This window comes from Leuciscus leuciscus (assembly GCF_965113295.1).
Source record: "Leuciscus leuciscus genome assembly, chromosome: 5".
Classification (NCBI taxonomy): domain Eukaryota; kingdom Metazoa; phylum Chordata; class Actinopteri; order Cypriniformes; family Leuciscidae; genus Leuciscus; species Leuciscus leuciscus.
Genome location: NC_138729.1, coordinates 38895955 through 38920141, shown reverse-complemented (window position 1 = coordinate 38920141; position 24187 = coordinate 38895955). Strand labels below are relative to the sequence as shown.

Here is a 24187-nt window from a genome sequence, read left to right as displayed (position 1 = left end):
ATTAAAATGAGCAATTCTGGCTCCAGTTACTTGAAACTTCACAAATGTCATGTAGGATGGCAGCTCTCCTCTCGCACCGTTTGCTAGGCGGTAATTGGGAACACCTGGTGCCTCAATTAGATCTCCAATGAAGGCTATTCGGAGCATCCTTCGAAGGCCACGTAGGCTGCATCCTTCGAAGTCTGCGGCCTTCAAAGGATCCTTCACATTGGCACACAGCTTAAATTTCCCATCATCCCTCCCTCTGCTCTCCTGCACTGAATCACCATGATCCACCCTCACTCACCCACTGCGATCACAATCACCTGAGTTCTGATCACCACCAGCTCATCAACCCAGCACCTGTTTAAAAGGACCCATCACACACACAGACACAGTTTGTACAGAGCTCAGACTGCATCCTGTTGGTTTATCTTTTACCTGAAGATATACTTTCCTCTGTTGTTCCTCTTCTTTGTTCCTGTTCCCCTTCTCCCTCTAGTCTCTGTGATCGTGTCCTACAAAGTGACTATCAGTGACTTTCTAACATGTGTGGCAATTCACCTTTTGTCTACTTCTCTCATCTGCCTGCCAATTCGTTAATTGCCTTATCAGTGTGTACAAATAAAGCATTTGGTAGTGATGGTGAAATGAAGCTTTGTGAAGCACCGGGGCTTTCCCCCTCGACTGTATGGTAAAATGATTCATTACTCAAAGCTTTTCAACACGTTCTCAATTCTTATGAATCTGCTTTAACTTTGATCAACAAATGCAGCCTTATTGACTTTCACCAGCCGTTTCTCCGCCATTTCCTCAGGTGTTAATGTGCATGATTGAATGTAAGTTTATTTTTTTATACATATGTTTGTTACATTGTTTTATTAAAATATTCAGCTAGTGCAACCAAACTTTACATTGTGTACAACATCACAATATGAGAGTTATATACAGTGATTCACGTGTATATGGTCGCGGCTGTCAATTGTTTGTGTAACTCAAAGTTATTAGACATACACTGATTTATCTTTTTATTCTGTTTATTCCAGAAAGACCACATTCAATACCTTATACATATAATAGAAAACTCAGTACAGCTGGATGATGCCAATGCGTGTGAACATTCAAATCTATAAAGAGTTTAACAGTTCCCTGTCTCCTGTCACGCTTCTTACCGGAGCCCCGTAGTGAATGACCATTCACCTACCTATATTTAAACCCTACAGTCCCCAACAAGCACTCTTTAATGTGGCCCGAGAGATCACTGTAGCAGTTCAAGCGAAATGAAGCGCAAGTGAAAGTGATCATCCCTTCCACTTTACTACCTTACAGAACGAAATAAACATGAATGAACATCAGAAAACATGTTTCAACCGCAGAAAGACCTCAATAAAACAGCTTGTAAACAATGTTACGTAACAAAATAAGCCATTCGTTGACCATTAACTTGAAAGTCAGCAAGAGCGTGCCCACCACCAAGTGCACAGGAGTGGGAATTACAGTTACAAGTTACAATAGTTACAATTTATATCATTTCAAAAAGATTTAGGCAGATTTTGTTCCTGGTGCCACATACCAACGTTATGCTCATAATTGTCTGTGCATGTCTGTGATTTTGGTGGCAGATGTCAACTTCCCTCATGTCACTATTGCTTGTGGAAAGACTTGAGATTCTCAATGTCTTTCGGTAGGACTTTGAGAACACAGCATGTCAGCTGAATGCTGGCATCAGCTGCTACACGTTTGGGCGAACTTCTGCATTGTTTTTAGCTACATGAGAGAAGCGAATTATTTTTACTTGGCCCACACCAGCATTGATGTCCCGCCACAGATATTCAGGAGAGAGAAGTTTAGTGGGTTTGTTATGAAGGAAATACTTGTTCAAGTGAGACTCCTCGTGCCATATCGCCTCAATGGAGTTTGCAGCATCAATGTTCAGCTGTTCCCAGCAGGTTTTGGTGAGATGATGTACATCAGCCAATGAGCCACCAAATGCAGCAGCAGTGTAATAATAATCACCTTCCCCAGCTGGAATGAATGCTTGAGACTCTGGTCTACGCTCATATGAGAATTGATCTCTTGGATAATCAAAGAACCAAGGATGTATCACACCGACCAGACGCCCCAAAGACTCCACCCCCCAGCGGCCATAGAACTTTGTATCCACGTCCAGGCAGAAAATATAGTCAGCTTCATTGGCCAATTCGTTCTTTATTAGTTTTTCTAGTATTTCCATCCTGCCCATACTTATGTCCTGCCATCTGTCCAAACTCGGAACCCTCCGAACTGTCAAATGATGATTTTCACCCATCTTTACTTCAGGAACTGCTCCTGGTTGATCCGTAAACAAGTAGTAATGCACTTGAAATCCAACAAAGTAATGCTCCTCCGCAGACTCCAGAAAGTCTTTGAGGAAACGTGTGTATCTAACAAACAGACACAGCGAGACATATCATGGTTTTAGCTTATCACTTTATCCTTAACTCATTTCTATTTTCAAAAACAAAGAAAGAAATACAGAGGAGGGGATAGGAATGAGAAATATTGAAACATGAGAGGAATCATGAGGAGCTCACTTTCCCAAAGCGAAGACAGTGGTCGCTATGGTGAGATTATGTTGTTTGTAGATATAATCAATCAGTGTTGGGTCAAAGGTTCCTTCCCAAATGATTGGGGATAACCATGGTGTCACAGAGACAACATCTGTCCGACTGTATTAAAAACACAAAACATACACAGCACTGTTAATGGCAAGCCATTTTAACATTTAATCTGTCATTCAGATATCAACTATTCCAATTGTGACTAGTACATATTTATTAGATACTAGTAGTTATTCATTAGGTACTAGAACTTATTTTTTAGATACTACAGTAGTACCTATTAAATAGATACTAGTACTTATTAATTAGCTACTAGTACTTATTCAATAGATACTATTACCCATTTATTAGATACTAGAATTTATTCCAAATGTTACTAGTAAGATTTTTTATTGAACTCTACAGTGCTCGATCTGACTAGTCATAACATAAGACGAGTAAAAAAACAGTAAGATAAGAAATGTTACTAGTTACAATTAAAAAATATACTAGTGTCTAATAAGTACTAGTACCTAACAGATAACTATATTAAATAGGTACTAGTATTTAATGAAAAGTAATTGTATACAATAAATAAGTAGACTACTAGCATCTAATGAATACTTATAAGTAATATTTAAAAAGATACTAGTCAATATTGGAATAATTACTAATCATAAATAATTAGATGATATCAAAACAGAATAGCTACTAGTACCTATTAATTTGCAGATATCTTCAACCTCATAAGGAACTAGTAAGAACCAAGCAGCAACATTCTAATCTGAAAAATGAAGCCTACCCGGAAGTGCGAAAAACTGCAATACATCGAAAATCCGCTAGGGGAAGGTCCCAAAAGGGAGCAAATGTCCATACACGCCCATGTTAAAATGTCCGTTTTCACAGCATAAATTCATGTTTTTACAGGTTGGTCCCATGGACTTTTATTGTATTTTTCGATAGGTTCCGAGTGCCTGACAACTGTGAGGGGGGTGAATTTTTTTCTAACTCGTTAGTTTAGATCGTATTTAGATATAAAATGTATGACAAATAAGGGCGCGATTGACAGCTTGATTGACAGCTGACAACGAGCATAGGCTGCGCCGAGTGGAATTCCTGAAATTTGACGTCTCGGCCATGATCTGACACAACACATCATACCTGTAAGTTCTCTTACGAGAGGTACTCTCGTACTGCGTAAATCTTACGCTAGGGGAAAATCTCTTTTCCGCGAGATACTGAAGCCAAAAATTATCCTTAATTTTGAAATAATGTAAAACGCGTTGCGGCAGCATGCAGACACAGGCGAGACGGCTTGTGCGCCTATTGGCTGCCCTGCGGCAACTGCAGCAGCCTATCGATAAGGCCCACTCGTGACGTCAGCTCCAATGGGGGCGCTTCGCGCCCAATACGTCACGTCCCGCCAGAATGGGCGTGGTCTAGGGCTATAAACATAGCTTCGAGAGGCTAGCTCACTGATTTTTCATCTCTTCAGCGAAGCTCTCGCATCGCTGGATCCGGAGAGAAGCCGCGCCGTCTGAAAAAGCCTTTCAGCGGGACGAGTCGACACTCTGAAGCCGCTGGCCGCGCCGCCTTCAGTCGCCTTCCTGCTGCGCTATCCGGCGTTATATCCTTTCTCTGCTACTGTGTTTTGTGTATGTGTGTGTGCTCGCCGCCGCGACACACACTCTCATTGCACTAAAAGAGCCGGGCGTCTTTTTCAAAACGCCCCTTTCCTGAGGATCACGCAGCTCTCGCGCTCGCGCTCGCGCTCGCTGACGGCGACCGCCCTCACTGCGAGCCAGTTACTGCCTATGGTGACTCTGAGGACTCACCTGGCATCCTTCTCCGAGACTGCTCCTCCGCCCCCCCCAACCCGCAAAGCTCGCCGGTGCGCCCGCTTGCCTTGCCTGCTTGGGGGATGATACCTGCTCTCCCTCTGTTCGAGCCGCGCAAACCGCGCCGTTCACAGGGGATGTCAGGAGCGGACGGTCACGGGGCTAGCTTTCTCTCTCCCTCTGTTCGAGCCGCGCAAACTGCGCCGTTCACAAGGGAGGCTGGAAGCGGACGATCGGGGTTAGTTTTTCTTTACGTTACAAGAAAGCTACCCTGCCCTTGCGCCCCATTCACGCGTCACTCACCGGCGAAAAGACAACTCAGTTCCCTGATTAGGCGACTGGAAATATCAATATTGCAGCAAACGAGCCTGTTGTAACACGCACGCTTGCAAGCAAACGCCGAAGAAAACATGTTGACGCTCTCTTATATGCTCATGCATCTATAAACCTTTGTGTTCCCCCCCTGTGGCTCAGTGGCGGAATCTTAGGTTTTTCGCACGAGAGACCGGGGTTCGAATCCCGGTCTAACGGCAGATATATTATGGCGCCAATGCTTCGCTCTGTCAGTTCCCTGAAAGGCGACTGCAGATGTGCATTTTGCAGCCAACGAGCGCGCTGTACAACCCGCTCGCCTGCACCCAAACACCGTTTCTATGGTTCCCGTGCGTCACTGGCGAAAGGAAAAAAGGGTGTTTTTAGCCCCGCTGCGGCCGGGCCGACCTCCACTCCTGACACATTTCTCATTCCCCTCTTAAGTTCAGGTGACTGGAAATGTCAATATTGCAGTGAGCGAGCCTGTTGTTTTGCACGCACGCCTGCAAACAAACGCCAGCATGTTGACGCTCTTTGATAATACTCGCGCTACTGAATGTCTATGTGTCTTCCTCTGTGGTCCAGTGGTAGATCGTCAGATTTTCGCGCGAGAGACCCGCGATCGAATCCCGGGTCTACCGGCAAAACACACTTTTTGCCATCAATTCTCGCTCTGGCAGTTCCCTGAAAAGGCGACTGCAGATGTGTATTTTGCAGCCAACGAGCGCGTGGTACAACCCGTTCGCCTGCACCCAAACTCTGTTTCTATGGTTTCCGCCTCTGAAGTTCAGACGACTGGAAATGTCAATATTGCAGTGAACAAGCCTGCTGTAATACACGCACGCCTGCAAACAAACGCCAGCATGTTGACGCTCTCTGTTTCTATGGCAACTTCTCGCTCGTTCAGTTCCAGTAAATGCGACTGTTCCAGTGTATTCTGCAGTAAACAAGTCGGCGAAACAGCCCGCTTGCCTGCACACAAACGCCGCTTTTACGGCTACCCAGATAAATCCCATAAGAGTGTATTTTCTGGTGTCCCGGCCACGGCCGATGGTGTTACGAATGTAGACGAAATTCCTACACACAAACACAGCCCGTCACACAGGGCTCGCGCACATGAAATCGACCCAGGTCGATTGCGCATTAAACGTGGTAAATGTGCCCACTGCCCAGTGCCCACAAACACTACGTTCCGCATATCTCAAGGTTTCTGTAAAAACAAAACCAACGTGCATTCGCTCTGCTCAGGCGGACAATGCTCTCAGTGTTGTAAATGTGCCCGCTATCCCGCGCCCACATTCACACATAGACATGACAGGTCCTACGGGACTCGCCCAGCCCTCCCCTCTCGGTTGACCACCGCAAAGGAGTCGAGCGCGGGCAATCTGCCCGCTGTTATCAGCGCGCCCCCTGCCTCGAAGCGCGACGCTTATGTTACAGCACACCGAAGCCCCTCTGTCGCTGAGCGACCAGAGCGCGCTCCGCATTCAGCCCCTAGCCATTCGTGCAGATGCATGGGCAAGGCTACCCGGGGGTTTTGAAGTGGGTGCTAGACATTATAGAAAGAGGCTATTCGCTACAGTTTCGCCGACGCCCTCGCCGCTATGTGACGCGCGTCGAAGCTACGGTAAAAACAGAAGTAGCACCACCTACTTCGAGCCGAAATTTTGAAACTGTTGAGCAAAGGGGCCATAGAGCCTTTATCTCAAGCTCAGAGTGAAGGAGGGCTATACAGCAGATACTTCCTGGTACTGAAAAAAGACGGGGGTCTCAGACCCATACTAGATCTAAGGCAACTGAACAGAGTGCTTGCGAAGCAACAGTTCAGAATGCTCACGACCAGAAAAACCCTCACGCACATTCGCCGAGGAGATTGGTTTGTGTCAATAGATCTGAAAGACGCATATTTCAAATACAAATAGCGTCACGTCACAGGCGACGTTTGAGATTCGCCTTCGAGGGCCAGGCATATCAGTGCTCAGTCCTACCGTTCGGCTTGTCTCTAGCCGCTCGCACCCCTCAGACTACAGGGCATGCGAGTATTGAACTACTTGGACGATTGGCTGATTCTAGCTCAATCTCACTCGGTGCTCATAGAGCACAGGACCATTTTGCTCGATCACCTCGAGAATCTGGGTCAATTGGGCGAAGAGTTCTCTGTCTCCCAGACAGATAATATCTTTTCTGGGCACAGAACTGGACTCGCTGTCTATGATAGCGCGACTGTCACCAGAGCGCGTACTAGACATTCAGCGCGCAGCGAGCTCTTTCCGCTGCGGCGCATCTGTCCCGCTCAAGAAATTTCAGAGGATGCTAGGTCTCATGGCCTCAGCATCATCAGTACTTCAGCTGGGCTTGCTTCGCATGCGCCCGCTACAGTTCTGGCTGAAAGCGCGAGTACCGCGCCGAGCGTGGGCTTCCGGTCTGCTTCGTCTCAAGGTCAATCAGAAATGCATCGCAGCTCTGAAACCTGGGAAAGCAAACGACTTGTACCAATCAGGTGTTAGCCTGGGGACTTCCTCGAGTGTGAAGGTAGTGTCTACGGACGCCTCCACCTTGGGATGGGGAGCACTGCTCAAGGGCAGACCGTTCTTCGGCCAATGGTCAGAACGGGAGAAGCTTCTACACATAAACTGCCTCGAAATGTTGGCAGTAGACAACGCACTGACGCGTTTTTGTCCCTAAATACGAGGACACCACGTCCTGGTCCGCTCGGACAACATGTCAGTGGTGTCCTACATAAATCGCCAGGGCGGCCTCAGGTCCCGAAACCTGCACAGGCTGACAGAACGCCTCCTGGTGTGGGCTCAGCGCAACCTGCTCTCGCCGAGAGCAGCGCATGTGCCAGGGCTCCTGAACGTAGGACCGGACAGACTGTCCAGAAACAATGTTCCGACAGGCGAATGGCCTCTACACCCACAGACAGTCCAGCTGCTGTGGAAGAAATTCGGCAGAGCGGAAGTAGACCTGTTCGCGTCTCAAGAAAACGCTCACTGTCTGGAATTTTTCTCCAAGAGCAGGGACGCGCTGGCTCACGTATGGCCCCGCCGCCCGCTCTATGCCTTTCCTCCCGTCTTTCTCCTGCCTCAGGTGATAGAACGGATCAGAGAAGGATGCTCAGTGCTACTCGTAGCGCCGTTCTGGAAAAACCAACCCTGGTTCCCAGTTCTGATGCAGCTAGCAAGCACTGCCCCATGGCCAGTGCCAGTGAGGAGGGACCTCCTCTCTCAGGCCAAGGGCTCGTTTTGGCATCCGCGCCCAGAGCTGTGGTCCCTTCATGTTTGGGCCATCAACGGGTACCCGCTGACCTCCCCAAGCGGAGTGTTAAACACGATCACGCAGGCTAGAGCTCCGTCTATGCGACGTCTCTATTCCTCGAAATGGTCAGTGTTCTCCAGCTGGTGCACAGCTCGTGGCGTGTCGCCCCTAGACTGTGGGGTGACGGAGGTTCTCTCCTTCCTACAAGAGCTGTTGGACAAGGGCAGGACCCCTTCCACGCTCAAAGTGTATGTGGCGGCCATAGCAGCGTTCTCAAAAACAACGCTGGGTCAGTCAGTAGGAAGGAACGATTTAGTCATCGTCTTCCTTAGAGGAGCTAAGAGACTGAATCCTCCCAGACCTCCCTCAGTCCCTGTATGGAACCTTTCTACAGTGCTGGAAGCCATGAAAGGTGACCCATTCGAGCCTTTACAGACGATTGATCTTAAACACCTGTCTTTCAAGACAGTGTTTCTTCTGGCTCTCGCTTCAGTGAAGCGCACAGGGGACTTACACGCGCTCTCAGTAAGCGCGACGTGTATGGAATTTGGGCCTAATGACTCAAGAGTTATACTCAAACCTAAGCACGGTTATGTTCCAAAATCCCTCAACACACCGTTTAGGGCGCAGGTCATTCCCTGTCAGCCTTACCGGTCTCTGACGAGGAAGGAGACGCAAGCTTCCTTTGCCCAGTCAGAGCATTAAGAGCTTATGTGTCTCGCACAGCTCTTTGTTTTCACTCTACGGACGTTCTAAGGGACTTGCCGTGTCGAAACAGAGCCTATCCAGTTGGATAGTTGATGCTATAGCGCTGGCTTATACCTCTAAGGGCCTACAGTGCCCATTTGGAGTCAGAGCACACTCCACGAGAGGCGTGGCCTCGTCGTGGGCTTGGTCTAGTGGGATTGCCTTGCAAGATATCTGTATGGCGGCAGGCTGGGCCTCCCCGTCTACATTTATAAGGTTTTATAACCTAGAGGTTCCCGCCTTGCAGGCTAAGCTGCTTTCGGTCTAAAATCGGTACTGTCTGCCCTGATGTGTTCGGGCCAGAATACTAAAACTGCTTGAGCAAATGCTCGCTGTTGGATCGCGCAGCTCTACGGGCAGTGTGTAAGACCCACTATATTCGTCAGTCCAGGCCGGGGGTCGCCCTGACTGTACGACACATCATCAGTATAACTGCTCCTTATAAGATGTTATATTATTACAGGAATGATGCTATTCTAGCCACTCTTTCCTGGGCTCTCTGTGAGTCCCTTATGATCATGTACTATATGAGCCCGGGCACTTGCCCTTGGGACTTTGGTGCTGGATCTTAGCATGCACGGCGTTTTACACTGTTTCCCCTAGCGTAAGATTTACGCAGTACGAGAGTACCTCTCGTAAGAGAACGTACTCGGTTACTAACGTAACCTCGGTTCTCTCTAGAGAGGAAACGAGTACTGCGTATCTTGCCGTGCCTGCACACGCTCTGGTTCGCTTCGGCGATGAAAAACCAGTGAGCTAGCCTCTCGAAGCTATGTTTATAGCCCTAGACCACGCCCATTCTGGCGGGACGTGACGTATTGGGCGCGAAGCGCCCCCATTGGAGCTGACGTCACGAGTGGGCCTTATCGATAGGCTGCTGCAGTTGCCGCAGGGCAGCCAATAGGCGCACAAGCCGTCTCGCCTGTGTCTGCATGCTGCCGCAACGCGTTTTACATTATTTCAAAATTAAGGATAATTTTTGGCTTCAGTATCTCGCGGAAAAGAGATTTTCCCCTAGCGTAAGATTTACGCAGTACTCGTTTCCTCTCTAGAGAGAACCGAGGTTACGTTAGTAACCGAGTACGTTATCCTTTCTGAACATTTGTATTGAAATATGGCGCCGCCCATACCCCATATAAACGGCCTCAAAACCGTTCTTCAGAAGTCTATGGGTGACGTCACAGACGCTTTGTCCATATTTTTTACAGTCTATGGTAAGAACATATTAAGAGATAGGCTATCTTCTTTTAACAGATCATTACATAAACATGAGTATACTCTCATATGGTAATAATGAATGCTAAACTAAGGCTATAGAAGATTGATTTTTTATATGTAACTGGCTTTGTTGGTTTATCTAGCTAATTGGTTAGCATGAACACAAGGAAATATATATGTTCAATATGACATTTATTGTTTTGAATGTACAGTAGGCTATAATAAAGACTTAAATGCCAATAATAACATCCAAACAACAGTTACGTAGATCCAAAAACCTGTTCATACCCACCAGCCAAACAACCACAATACTGTCACGGTTGTTAGATCCTCTGTCTCATTCTAGTCTCGTGTGTGTGTTTGTGTGTGTGTGTGGGGGTGTGTCTCGTTACGTTCATTGTTTCGGGTGGGCGTTGCCGCTAATCATCCCCCGTCTCATATTGTCAGATCGTTTGTTTGAGTATCCCGTCTTCGTGCCTGTTCCCTTGTGTTTCCTGTGTACTGGACTCTGGATTACTTCACCTCTGATCTCACCATCACCTTCACGCTGCACCTTGGATTTGCCTATCTCAGTCGTATACTGTCTATGGTCTCAGTCCCTGCGTCACGCTCTCCTGCTGGCTGTGTTCCTGATCATCAACTCCCACTAGAGAAGTGACTGCCTTCAGCGCTGGAACATTGCATCGATCTGTCTTTACCCTTGAGTATTTATCTAATAAATACATCTTGCACTTGCATTTGCTTCCGTCCAGTTTATCGTTACAAATACCCAGAGATTGGGACTTTTGAAGAGCATTCATAATACCTTACAATCAAAAATTTGAAATATTAATCTGTGTCTGAGAATGAGTCATGTCAAAATAAGAGTATATGTGCACTATATTACATATGCCTATTCATTATATTTATTTTACTCTAATACCATTAAAAAGGTAGGATTATTATTATATTGTTATTATAAAAACGGCCTTCTGCAATTCAGTCCGTTTCCTGTGTCATCTCTCTTTGATATGTTGTTGGTTCATTAATATTCAACATATTATTTGCACACTGATTATTTAAATAGTACTAGTTAGGGATGCACCCTACTGGTACTGGTATCGGTATCGGGCCGATACTGAGCTCAATGTACTCGTACTCGTAAAAATGCTCCAATACCAACAACCGCCGCGTGTAAACAGTGTTTGTGTCCAGAAAAAGAAACACTGACAACAGAGGGTATAATGGGGATAAAAAAGAAGCCTGTCTATGAAGTAAATGTATCTTACTAGTGGAATATTAAACAAAATATAGTAACACATTGCTTTGGTGCGCGAGCTGATAAGAGAAAAACGCGCAGTGGATTGAGCGCGCAGCGGGATAGACGCACGAGCTGGTCGAGCGCATCCCTTAAACCAGACGTCATTGGAAAGTTTGTAGTTCAGTCAGATGTAAATCGCAAAGAAAGTCAAACAAGACATTATGTAGCTTATCAACGTTAACTGAGAGAGAGAGAGAGAGAGAGAGAGAGAGAGAGAGAGAGAGAGCACTTCTGTAGAATGCTCTTGATTGCTGATCGTTCACTCAGCACGTGTCATTTGGATTTAAACTAAATCGTATATGTAAGTAAAACATGAACTGTTACCTGATTTATGTATAATGGGTTGTGGTTCCCTACATTGTTACAGGACGTGTGAGCAAGTCAAGAAGTCCATGAACGCAAACATCCAAAGCGCGAGTATCCCAGTGAACAAAGTCGGTTATATCTCGAGTGAACGTAGACAGCTATATTCAAATGAGGTCCCTGCGTTCGGTCTTAAAGGGGCAGAAGTTTAATACTTTTTTAATCAAACAATGAACAAATAAATTACTCACTGCTCTTGACTAAATAGGCTACCCTTTTCAACTTTACAAAAATATACATCTATATTAAATGTATACAGTTAAGAATATGCAATTGTTTTTTTCTTACCCAATCCTCAGCACTGAACCCTTTCTGGAGCTGCTCTAAATATGTGCTGTAATATTAAATGAAAGATAAAATATGATAGAGCAATAGAATGAACAGTGAAAGTAACAGAAGCTCATATAATGCATTTTAGCAGGCTTAATTAAGCATGAAAATAACTGAATGTATATATATATTTATGTATAAATATATATTTGATTAACAAAGTAAGCCAACTAATATGATTCTTTTGGTTTATCTCTAATATATAAAAAAATTTGAAATGCAGTGAAAATACAGGCATCGGTTTTCGATATCGGTATCGGCGAGTACAAAAATGGGAGTATCGGACTTGTTCTGGAAAAAGTGGTATCGGTGCATCCCTAGTATATATTAAGGTAAGGATATCTTTGATCTAAAATGTTACTAGTAACTAAAAAATAAGCACTAGTTCTATTTTTTCTTAAGTTAGGTATAATTAAATACTAGTTATTATTGGAATAAGTACTAGTATCTAATAAATAAGAACTAGTATCTGATGAATAAGTACTAGTACCTAAAGAATAAACACTAGTATCTAACGAATAGGCACTAGTACCTAAAAAATAAGCACTAGTAACTAATGAATATTTACTAGTACTTAATGGAATAGATATTCATATTTGTCATTAGGATACGTACCAAAACCTTTTAAGCTGGCTATGATTAAACCGCTTGTTAAAAACACACAACTTGATCCTACAGAATTAGTCAATTACAGGCCGATGTCGAATCTACCTTTTCTGTCAAAGATACTAGAAAAGACAGTATCTTCACAACTATGTTCCTTTTTAGAAATGATATCTGCGAGGATTTTCAATCAGGATTTAGACCGTACCATAGTACTGAGACAGCTCTCATTAGAGTCACAAATGATTTGCTCTTATCATCCGATCGTGGTTGTATCTCTCTATTAGTGTTACTCGATCTTAATGCTGCATTTGACACTATCGACCACAACATTCTTTTAAATAGACTCGAAAATGATGTTGGCATAAGTGGAATTGCATTAGCATGGTTTAAATCATACGTATCTGATCATACGGATCAGTTTGTAGCAGAAAATGAAGACATGTCTTATCGATCAAAAGTTCAGTATGGAGTACTAGGACTGTTGCTGTTCACTCTGTACATGCTTCCCTTAGGAGATATCATTAGGAAGCATGGCATTAGTTTTCACTGTTATGCTGATGATACGTTGCTCTATATTTCTTCACACCCTGACGAAACTTTCCAATTCACAAAATTAACGGAATTCATAGCTGATATTAAAAATGGGAAGACTAGCAACTTCCTACTACTTAATTCTGAACCCATCCATGAAGCATCCCTGAAGTGCCAGCCTCATCAGCCTTGTGAAGGCCTCATCAACACAACCAATTTCACTTCTGACCTGCAATGCTGCCTGGTTCATACTCACCCTATCAAGGTGCTGGGTTGGTTGTACAGAAACCTGTAACACAAATGACATTTCATGTGGTCATCTGATCAGAACCATAAAAACAGCCAGGAACCAAGAATGTTTCTGAGCTGAGCAGTAGTCAGTAACTACGGATCAAATTCACATTTATCAGAGTCTGTATACTTGAACAAGATTTTACTTTTTTTTTTACTCCAAGAAACTTGCTAAGAAAAAGAGAAACTCCAAATAATTTTTTTTATTTTTTTATTCCTAAATTATTCCTTTTGATTGTGTGTCCATAACAAGTATACCAAGTATAATCAGATCATGTGAAATAAAGTTGTACAGACCCTGGAGATGAGCGCAATCGAAAGTTCTCAAGCTTCTCTTCTGACCTGATAATAACAGAATCAATCTCTTACTCATTTGAATTATGATGGTGTGCATTTTGGTGTATACATTACGTAAATGTATACATTACATCATTACTTACTTTCTGAAGACTTGTTCTATCATCTGTTGTGTGCAACTGAAAACAGTAAAAAAAAATATATATATATAAATATATAAATAAATAAATAAATATATATATATATATATATATATATAGCAATGCAGTCTTCCTAAATCAAGAGTACAGCACATCTGCATCTGCTCTATGTTTTTGTAGTGGATATGTTTGTACTAAACTCACCTATTCTGGTTGGTGCTAATGTAAATGAATCTGTGAAAAAAGACATTACTTCATGAGGAGAGAAATATATTTCAATTAAAGAAGACATGATTAAATATGTGCGCATACATGGTGCTGGTTCATGTTTAGAGCATGTTGTTACATTACATACTATTGTTGGGTCAATTACATGACGTGCATATTTTTGTGTCCAAGTGCATTATTTCCTTTTAAAATAGTTTGATAAATTCATGACATATATCACTTTATTCAATAAAACCTGTTTAGTTTAAATTCATCTTTACTACATTTAAATAATACATATTATTTTATGTTTTGTGATCTTTAACCCCCAAAATATCAGGCGGTGCAACTGTCCGAACAAATGAACAGAATAAGAAAACTATTTAAATGTTGTCTTGATAATAAAAAATTATAAACTAAATACTATGCCATCATTTTAGGTTTGAAACCTTTCATATAAACAAATTTGATAAATATCAGTAGTTTTAAAGCTGTTAAGATAATTGAAAAACTGTTGTCCAGCAATTAGTATATTCTTAAATGTCAGGGTGGCACAACTGCAAACATTGCTCTTTTATTATGAATTGACAAGGTAATAACAGTAAACATGATAATGCATCATCCAGAGGACCCCAACTGATCCTTGAGAAAGAGTGAAAAGGTTTGTAGATCTCTCTCAAATACTGGTAAAAATGGGTTATTTCAAGAGTTGGTTCACTTTCTATGTCAAGTGGAACTATAACTAACTATTTGGTTGTACCGCCTGACATAAAAACAATCAAAAAACGTTATTAAAAATTAATAACTTCATTAAAACGTTATTTAATAACTGAAATTTGCTCACACTTGAACAATACATTGTTCATGGCTCAAAAATTGCATTACATCAGTTTTGAAAAGATAAAAAAAAAGCTTCTTTTTTTAAGCTTTATTTGTTAATGATACTGTTACAGTCATATTTTCCATGCATACTTCTGACAGTATTGTGAAGAAAATGAAGCAACACTTCTGTGCTACTGTGCTGAGGAAACATTCACGTATAGGTATACTTTTTTAGGTGTTTTAGTATTTTAGTGTCCAAACACATGCAGGCAGAGGTGAAGGAACAGCGCTGAAATGGTCTTTTGTAACGTTTGAATTATCCGCTTTAATGCGACCTCATGCGTAACACAGCACCGTGATTGGGTCAAGAGTTAATTCTTATGAATAATGCGGAGAAATGCTGAGAAACTACTACGATGTAAATTCGTAGGCTACTGTCCAGCAGTGGCAGCCAATCACCACTCCGAATAACGCATGTACCTCACTTTCGTGAAGTTGGTTCAAAGTTCTTTGCTTTTTAAACCAGAAGAACGAAATAGCTCAGAAAAAAAAAGAAAAAAAAATTTCCCCTTAATAATAAATATAATTAATGCTGTGGTTGTTTTCAATGATGTGCAATCATTTCTGTTAACATCTCAAAAAATGTGTTTTAGGGTTTCATGATGCGTTTTCATATTTTCCTTTTTCTTTAGTGTGTTATGTAGCTGTCTGTGAATGTATAAGATCTGCAAGTTACAAAGCTTACAGTCTCCCGCAAAGAGATTTAGATCCAGACCTAGCTAAATTGCCTCAATCGAATTTTCCCTCATCGACTCACTAGGTGGAAATATTTGCATAATGCCATCCAAATGCATACGCAAAGAAAGAAGGCGTGGCTTCAGTTATCGAAGTAGTGTTGTCGCGAGACGCTGTGTGTTTCTATATGAAAGCAAAAGCAGCACTTTATTTGGCCTTCTGTACAAACTGTAGCCTTCAGCCAAACCTGAACTAGCAATTAGAGAGAACTCATAAGATTTTTCAGGACAGTCTTGCACACTTACTTCCTGTCGCGTACACGCGCTCTCAAGTGGCCAAGAAGACCGTGGCTATTTGGAAAGGCCCAAAGAGTTGAGGCCCAAACATCTACATGACACATACTGGCCATTAATACATTTATTTATTAAAGGACAATTCCGGTATTTAACACTTTGAGTCTATTTTGAAGTTTGTTTTGAATGAACAAGAGTGGTGGACAAAGAAATTTTGACAATGGTTCCTGTCTCGACTTTTTGACTATTTTAGATTTGCCCATGACCGCTTTAGAATGGGAGTCTATGGCCATGCACAAACATGCCCTTAAAACAACCCTTAACGTTCGTTTTAAAAACTGTTCAACTCACCGAGTGGTTAGTGGTGTTCGTTGATATTCCAAAACAAGTAGCGTAGCGAAATACAGTTTCTGTCGTGTTTTATTTGGCATTTTGTAAAATCCCATTGATTTCCGTTGGAGGACTCATTGGTCGTTGATATTACTGCGCTACCGGAAACGGAAAGGGGGCTGTTTACATTTGGTTGTAGTCTTTTCGGTCTTTTCGCTCGGTGACTCTCAGAAGGCTAGCGTGAGCAGAGCAATGGAAGTTTCGGAAGAGCGGAAGTTTATACGCAGTTGTGAGGTATCTGAAAAAATAGTTCCACTATAGAAAAATAAACGGATTGAAATCATACATTGCGCCGATATATTTGTTTTTAATCATCAACGAACACCACTAACCACTCGGTGAGTTTAACAGTTTTGAAAACGAACGTTAAGGGTTGTTTTAAGGGCATGTTTGTGCATGACCATAGACTCCCAGTCTAAAGCGGTCATGGGCAATTCTAAAATAGTCAAAAAGTCGAGACAGGAACCATTGTCAAAATTTCTTTGTCCACCACTCTTGTTCATCCAAAACAAACTACAAAATAGACTCAAAGTGTTAAATACCGGAATTGTCCTTTAAGCAAATATGAGCACAATTAGGCTTCAGTTTATTGCAGAAGTGTGCATTTTCGATGTGTGTGTGTGTGTGTGTGTGTGTGTGTGTGTGTGTGTGTGTGTGTGTGTGTGTGTGTGTGTGTGTGTGTGTGTGTGTGTGTGTGCAACTGTGCATGGCTGCTTGCTAGCTTCTCATAGTCATGTTACGAGCTTGTGAGTACCGACCCTTTTTTGTGTGTCATCTGGATGAAAATTGCCAAAGAACTGTCTGTACAGGTTGAACTAGCTAAGCAAGTTAAGAGGGTCACACCCTTCAGCAAAACTAAACATTTCCATTTATGCATGTCAAACATGTTTGTTTCCTAACACAAGTTCCATTCTCCTCTGCTCTAAATAAAAATCCCTGACAGGTGAAAGAAAACCCACTCATTATTAGAGTTGTCAAAACTTGGTCACAGATCAGAACATTCAGAAGGTCTCTCAAGTACAATCAGAGCTTGCCTATCCTATCCACAATGCGTTTACATGCACGTTCTGGTTGACTTTTCCTTTAGTTGACATGACATGGTTAGACTCAGATTCTTAATAATAAAAACATATATTAAGTTGGGTGTCCACCTTAGAGATAATACCCATAGCCTATTTATAATGAAATAATCACATTTAAAAATCTGTTATTAAAATAATAAAATATTTTTTGTTACTACTGTGAATCTATATTAAATTATTATGGGATCTCCATCAATGCTTTCATAATCTTTACTTAAAATTTTTTTTTATATATATTAACATATTTTATTACAGTATATTTATTTAACACAAAAGTACATACCTTACTATAAAGTGGCTGTTTTGTTTTGTTAAGTATTAACTTAGACATTATTAAAAACATATTTTTTTATCTAAAGTATTTGAAACAATACTGTGTGCCTTTTGCCCCATGCTGGTGAGCCTTTTACTGCATGTGTGGGGTAAAAGGCCCCCCTTCGCCACCTCATACATTTATACGATTTTTCAATAAAATGAACCACTTTTATGATTTATTTTCACACAAAGTTTGTTGCTCCATAAATGTTCAATACAAACATATATATATTTTTCTGCAATCATGCACTTTGGGAGGAGTGAAAAGCAAATGTTTTCCCTATTGCACCCAATGTGACAGGAACTGCCACGAATAGCCTGATGTAGCCTATTGATAAAGGCTTGCAAATGCCATTTATCTATATTGTCGGCTTAATTGGTTTGCATGTAAACCGGCCCAACAGGTTATTTCAATAAGCTGATTTTTGTGAGTTGTCAGCGTAATGGTGCATAAACATGCTCAGTGATGACTGGTAACACACATTTTCACCGTACTAGTATGTTTTTTTTTCAGTTTGGTAGCTGGATTGATGTGGGCATTATCTACAGGATATATGACTTATTCCATAAGGGTGTTTTTATGTAATTTGATGAGTTGCATGTAAAGCATAATAGCAAAAATGATTTCTTTAAATACTTGCAGATAAGACATTTCGTTCAGATTAGACATGCAATTTTACTCTATAAGCCATTACAAAGCAGACAATCTGATTTTGTTGCAGAAGGCATGCACTGTAAAAACTAAAGGAGCCTCAAATATCCTGTCGGATACTCAAGGAACTTCAAAATGTAATTTAAGTGCCTCAAAGCTCTTTCTCCTATAGTAGGGTTACTGGAGGAGCATTGGCATTCTTTGAGGTTCTTGCTGGAACTTATGGGATCCTTTAAGCACTTTGTATTTAGTTCAGAGGTTCTGGAGTCACCTTTTCATTACCATGAGACCTCGAAGTGCTTTGGGGGAAAATAGAGGAACTTGAATGCGATAAAAGGGTTATTGGAAGATCTTTTAACATTTAAGTGGTTCCTGGAAGATCTCTTATGTTAAAGCCAGCATCTGGAGGAACTCAATGGTTCTGTGAGGCCAGAATGAGAATATTATTATCCTATTATTATTATTATAGGGTACTTAAGTTTGATTCAGTATAGCCTACATACCCAGGTGAAAAAAGACGTACTATTAAAAATGTACTTGAGTGTGTTTTTAGGCCTACAATACAAATATACTTTAATGCATTTTTAATACATTTAACAGTAGCCTACGTCTTTTTCACCTGGGTAGCTTACATTTATTTAGTATCTATAGGCCTATTTTGTTGATTAATTTAAACCTTAAACAACAACACCAAATTATAATAATATTAATAAGAAGAATTTATTCATTATTATTGAATAAATAATAGTAATAAAATAATAATTTTTACCTACTTCTTCATAAATTATTATTTGAAGAAGAAGAACTAGGAGGAGAAAAGTTTTATGTCACGAAACTGCTGCTATTCCTCTGCTGTCGTCACTTCAGTTCCTCGCGCTGCTCGCGCGCAACAACGCTCAGCTGATCGACGTCATCGGGTAACGGATCCGTCCTCTCATCAAAGCTTCCGCCGTTTGATCGGCTCTCCGTTACAAGGTTTGTAAACTCGCCAAATAAATATAAATACAGAATCTACTCACTATATATTCAAACACACACATATATATATAAACTAAATTGATTATACATTACTACTTTTTTACAGTGTTTACCACTCGTTTATTGCACAGTATCTGGTATGAAGGTTTTAGCCGCGATGCTAACTACGTTGATCTAACGTAAGTTAATGAACAAATGGAAATTATTGACTTATTGTCTTAGATTGATTTAGTCATTCAATTCAACATATTCTGTAAAACTGTGTCTTCAAATTGCTGATATAGCCTAACTAATGTAGCTGATTCCTGCTGTCGTCATTGGCGTTTATGAATAACAAAAGCAGGTTAATATAGTTTGGTCTGTTTTTGTTTAGCCTAACTTTACTTACTACAGGTGCCCTCATTCTCTCAAATACCATTTTAAAGCCATTTACTGGTCAATAAATATTATGTTGTGAATAATCAGCTTTGTTCTTTTGTTTCCCCAGAACAACCAGTACATTTCTAAAATAATCTGAACATTTCAGAGGCAACATTGAATTACAGTAAGTTACCTATACACCACATGCAAGTGCTTTATTACTATGAACTTTCTCTGTGTGAAATTGTATTGTTTGACTGTGTACTTTTTTAATAAGTTATTCCCTGAAAATCTTCCCTCATGCTCTCAAATCTCATTCATGTTACTCAGAAAAATAATATCACAGGTTTGGAGCTAATAATGCTATGCATTTTTTATAGGCTATACCTTAATCATATGCATTTGAATATAAGACATTTGAACCCTGAATTATAACTTCAAGTTTAGTCTTTTTCGACAAAAAAAGGAAAAAGCTATTATATGACTTTAGAAGACTTACAACACAACCCATAACACATGAGTTGTGAACTCATTGACTATTTTTAGGATCTTTTCTGGGACATTTTTGGAGCTTAACTATTTTTTACATAAATTGTTGCATTGAATTGAACTAGACAAGTGTACATAAGAATAGTTTGAATGAATTACAAAAAAAATGTATGCTTGTGTTTCATGCAGTGATATTGAATGGTGACGGGTTGCATTATGCCTGAGATCTGCTTTCGGGTTCCACAGACAGAAAGTCAAACAGGTTTGGAACGTCACAAGGCTGAGGAAATTATTTAATAACTTTAATAACCTTACTAACAGTAAATTTTGTACTTTGCAGGGATCTCGGTAAGCTGAAATACAAGTTTGATCAAGAAAAAAAATCCTCCTGTAGACCTGAAAATCACTGAACCATCCACCAGAAAAGAGGAAAAGCAAACAGAAAATGAAGCTGATGCACCTTTTCACTTTTCTAACTCGTTAAGTACCTCACGTGTCCCTTGTGAAGATTTTATAATTGATTGCATTTTATGTTGCAGCGAGTAAAGGTGCATCACATTTGTGAATTTCGTGAAATTACGCAGGCAAAAATGTCCATTGACCATTGTCAGCAGTGTAGCGATGTAATGTATGAAGCACACACAATTGCTGATCGTGTGGATTCTTATTGAAATGACTGAATTCACCAGTGAACATTCACAGAACAACAGATCATTTTACTGCACCTTAACTCTGTTAAAATGGAAAATGTTTTCTGCTTGTTGTGATATAAGGAATACTTTTTCCGGGTCGAAGCCTCTACTTCTACTTCCTCTATCTTGTTTCTAGATATTGAGAATACTCAACAACCATTTATGGGAACTGTTGATTCAAGTCACACATTTAAGCTTTTCAAAAGGCATAGTGTACATTTCAGTCTCCTGTCTCACGGCATTCCAGACTTCAACATTTTATGATTCAAAATAGCTGAATAACTAACCATCTGAGATTTCAGAATAGAGATAAAGGTTAGGATCCTAATTTTCAGGAATATTACAGCACAATGAGTGTATATTAGCACTGTTTGTTTTTGGCATCTGATAGAGCTTTTGGACTTGGAAACAGTGACGTCAGACTTAACAAGCGGACTGAAACACATGTTTTAAAATTAAGTGAAGATGGACATTTTTAATTAGTCAAAATTGTAATTTTTTACATTAATTTTATTACATGGAACATGTGTTTTCCATGCATTTTGTTGAGATGTCTTTTCTTGTGTAGCCTATTGTATACACATGGTTGATTATTCATGTTACTTATGTATTATACTATTTTTTTGTGTGTGTGTGTATTCATTGATATTAATCTATTACTAGCTTTTTTTTTCAAGTGCATGGAAGTGTATGTATTAAAATGGATCTAAAATATGTAATAAACAATTCTTATTTTGTATTTGGTTCAGTTTGTTTATTATAATAGAAGTTAATGGTGGTAACCATAGTAACAACATGAAATTAATTTAATACAAATAAAATAAAATTGAAATTTGGTTCCTGGAGGCACCCACAGTGGTTCCACACAGTGCCTTATATAAGAGTTCCTCAGGAAACCTGTGTGGTTCCTCAGAGAACCGCACCTTTTTAAAGGGTGCCTAGAGGATCTACAGACGGTTCCGCCGGTGTGGCAAAGTGAAGAACCCCAAAAGGTTCCTCCAGGCACCTTTTATTTTTACAGTGTGGAGTAAGAACTTATAATGTGACATTGACGAAAATGTCTGGGAAGATATCAGACTACCGTTGAATATTTCAGTCTGCAACAGATTCAAAGAAATGCAATTTAATTTTGTGCATTGAGTATTTCTCAACTTCTGAAAAATTACCCAAGTGCTTCTAGACACTTAATTAAGAGTTTGCATTAATACTGAGGTATTATCACATCAATTCACAAACCAAATAGAAAGTCAAACCAACAAATAGTGATAAAGAGTAAATACATACCCACTCAGTACCATCCCAAAGACTACAAGAGTCATGAAAACAAGATTCTTATGGTGTGGCATTATTCCTGGATTACTTGTGTCCACAATGACATGAAGTTATAGACTAAACTGGAGGTTAAGCGAGAGGAATAAACCAAGAGAGATTTAGAACAAGGAAGGAGGAGTCTGTTGCCATTGTGATTTCAGAGTCAAATAGACACCATGGTGGGGCCCTGGATAAGAACACAGGTATGCTCAAAGCAAACACTCTCTGACAATCTCAAAGCAATTAGTCGATGATAACATTTTAATAAGCCCCAAAGTCTACACAGGGACAGGACTATTAAAACTCTATTTTACTATTTGAGCATACTGTATATACTGTGAAACTTATGAATATTCATTATTATTATATTATTGGATTTTAACTCATTGGATGTAGTAAACAAAATAAAAACGTGTGAATTCTCTTGAAAATGAAATATTTGTTGTAGAACTGAGTTAAGATGAAACCAACCTCAGGAGCCAACTGAAAGGAGTCAAGAAATAGCCTAATAGATAGAAAAAACATGCCTGACAGGAAGAAGAGAACAAAGATCCAAACCAGTTGCATGTGAAATTTAAAACCAGGTATTATATGAGAAGCAACACCCTGATGAATTCACATCGTTCATTAGCAAATATGATCTGTTTGAGGAAGAATCTCTAGTTTCCTTTGATGATTTAGTCATAAAATATAACTTGCCTAGGCAACATTTGTTTAAAGATTTGTACAATTCAGAGACACAATTCACATTTATTTGTATATCGCTTTTCAAAATACATATTTAATTTCAAAGCATCTTTACAGAAAATGCATGTTTACATTACAATTTAGAGTAATCTGTTTTTAGAGGTGGCTGCGTCCAAGTAATGTCCATATATCAGAAACATGCAACTCTAAGATAATACAGATAAGACTATGAACAAAAATAAAGATAGCAAGGTGACATTGATAAAATGTTGAGTTTGTATCCAAACCATAATTTTGGCTGAGATTGACATTTTAAGGTTAAAAGTATTTTGATGAAAGCTGACAGCATGGGTGGTGACAGTGACATTGTACTAATATGTATTAGTAGTGGATCATAGAATAATGAAAGCATATCTTTGTGGAATGCTAGTGGGTGTTACCCAATTCAGTGTTGCGTTTTCAAACCACAATGGGTATTTTCAACTGCATTACCTTTGTTCTAATCCACTGGGGGTTTGGTTTAGCCTTCGGGTAAAGTGACTGAAAAACAGTTGCTTCCTCATTAGAAAAAAAATCACATAATATTCACACATGCATATTACAGAACTCCTGTTAAAATAATGTGCATTTATTTCTCTATTCCTTTGTTTTGTGTCATGGCAGGTCAAAAAGTGAAGCGAGGATTCAAGTGCAGATAAGGAAGTAATCAAAAATAAAACAAAACTACAACAAAAACACCCTGTAGGGGAAAACAAGACAGGCATCTGGTATAACTGGAAACACAAGGAAAACCAGGGGGGCAATCATTCGGAAAAAACTGAAGCTTCCCCGGGAGCCGCCATTGATTATCACCTGCTGTTAGCATTCCATTGACTCCGATTCATTTTGCCATCACTTTGACAGCGAATAACTTTACATCCGAGGCGTTTAAAGACAACATTTTTCCATTATTTATTTCTAAAGAAACGCGAAAATGTATAAAAGGCTCCATTACCTTGTATCTTACGTTATGGCCCCGTAGAAGCCGTTTTTGTAAAAATAGGCTAACGATTGCGTCATAACCACGCGACTCTCTGTCGCACAGTAGAGAGATTACCGTATGGACAGGAGGAGAAGCTTGCAGGCAATCGGGGGGACGTGGAGGCAAAATGACAAAATAATTAATCAGAATACTTAGCAAAAGTTGCTCTTGCTCCTAGCTCATGGACAGCTCCTACTCACACTCTCCGTCTCTGCAAGTTTCGGAAGGGAATGATTCAGATTTCTCTTGGCACAGCAACTAGAAGACAGACGGGTTGCTCACGTCACATCTACGTCGTCAAGCTCAGTTTGAGTCTGCGCAGTATGATCAGCCATCAGGAAGTGAGTGCTTCTAATTGACTTCA

The 24187-nt window shown here is 40.6% G+C and overlaps 1 protein-coding gene and 1 long non-coding RNA gene across 2 annotated transcripts; one reads left to right on the top strand and one right to left on the bottom strand.

The window, feature by feature from the left end:
- Positions 1-998: 998 nt before the first annotated feature.
- Positions 999-22248, bottom strand: LOC309500087 (histo-blood group ABO system transferase-like). The gene is made up of 7 exons (XM_082171652.1): positions 22089-22248; positions 13994-14023; positions 13793-13828; positions 13650-13694; positions 13318-13350; positions 2553-2687; positions 999-2402 (listed from the first exon to the last, which is right to left on the bottom strand). The coding sequence occupies exons 1-7, from the start codon at positions 22148-22150 to the stop codon at positions 1712-1714; spliced, it is 1032 nt and encodes a 343-aa protein (XP_082027778.1). The 5' UTR covers positions 22151-22248; the 3' UTR covers positions 999-1711.
- Positions 19279-20744, top strand: LOC309500095. Its single transcript, XR_014206477.1, has 3 exons — positions 19279-19807; positions 20302-20374; positions 20453-20744. It is a non-coding gene; the product is annotated as an uncharacterized lncRNA (long non-coding RNA).
- Positions 22249-24187: the final 1939 nt, after the last annotated feature.

Bases quoted from the DNA above. Each gene is read 5' to 3' on its own strand.
- LOC309500087 (XM_082171652.1), bottom strand. From the start codon at position 22,150: ATGCCACACCATAAGAATCTTGTTTTCATGACTCTTGTAGTCTTTGGG. The intron at 13,829-13,993 runs GTGAGTTTAGTA...TACTGTTTTCAG, and splicing joins ATTAGCACCAACCAGAATAG to TTGCACACAACAGATGATAG. The intron at 13,351-13,649 runs GTCTGTACAACT...TTTGTGTTACAG, and splicing joins CGATTGCGCTCATCTCCAGG to GTTTCTGTACAACCAACCCA.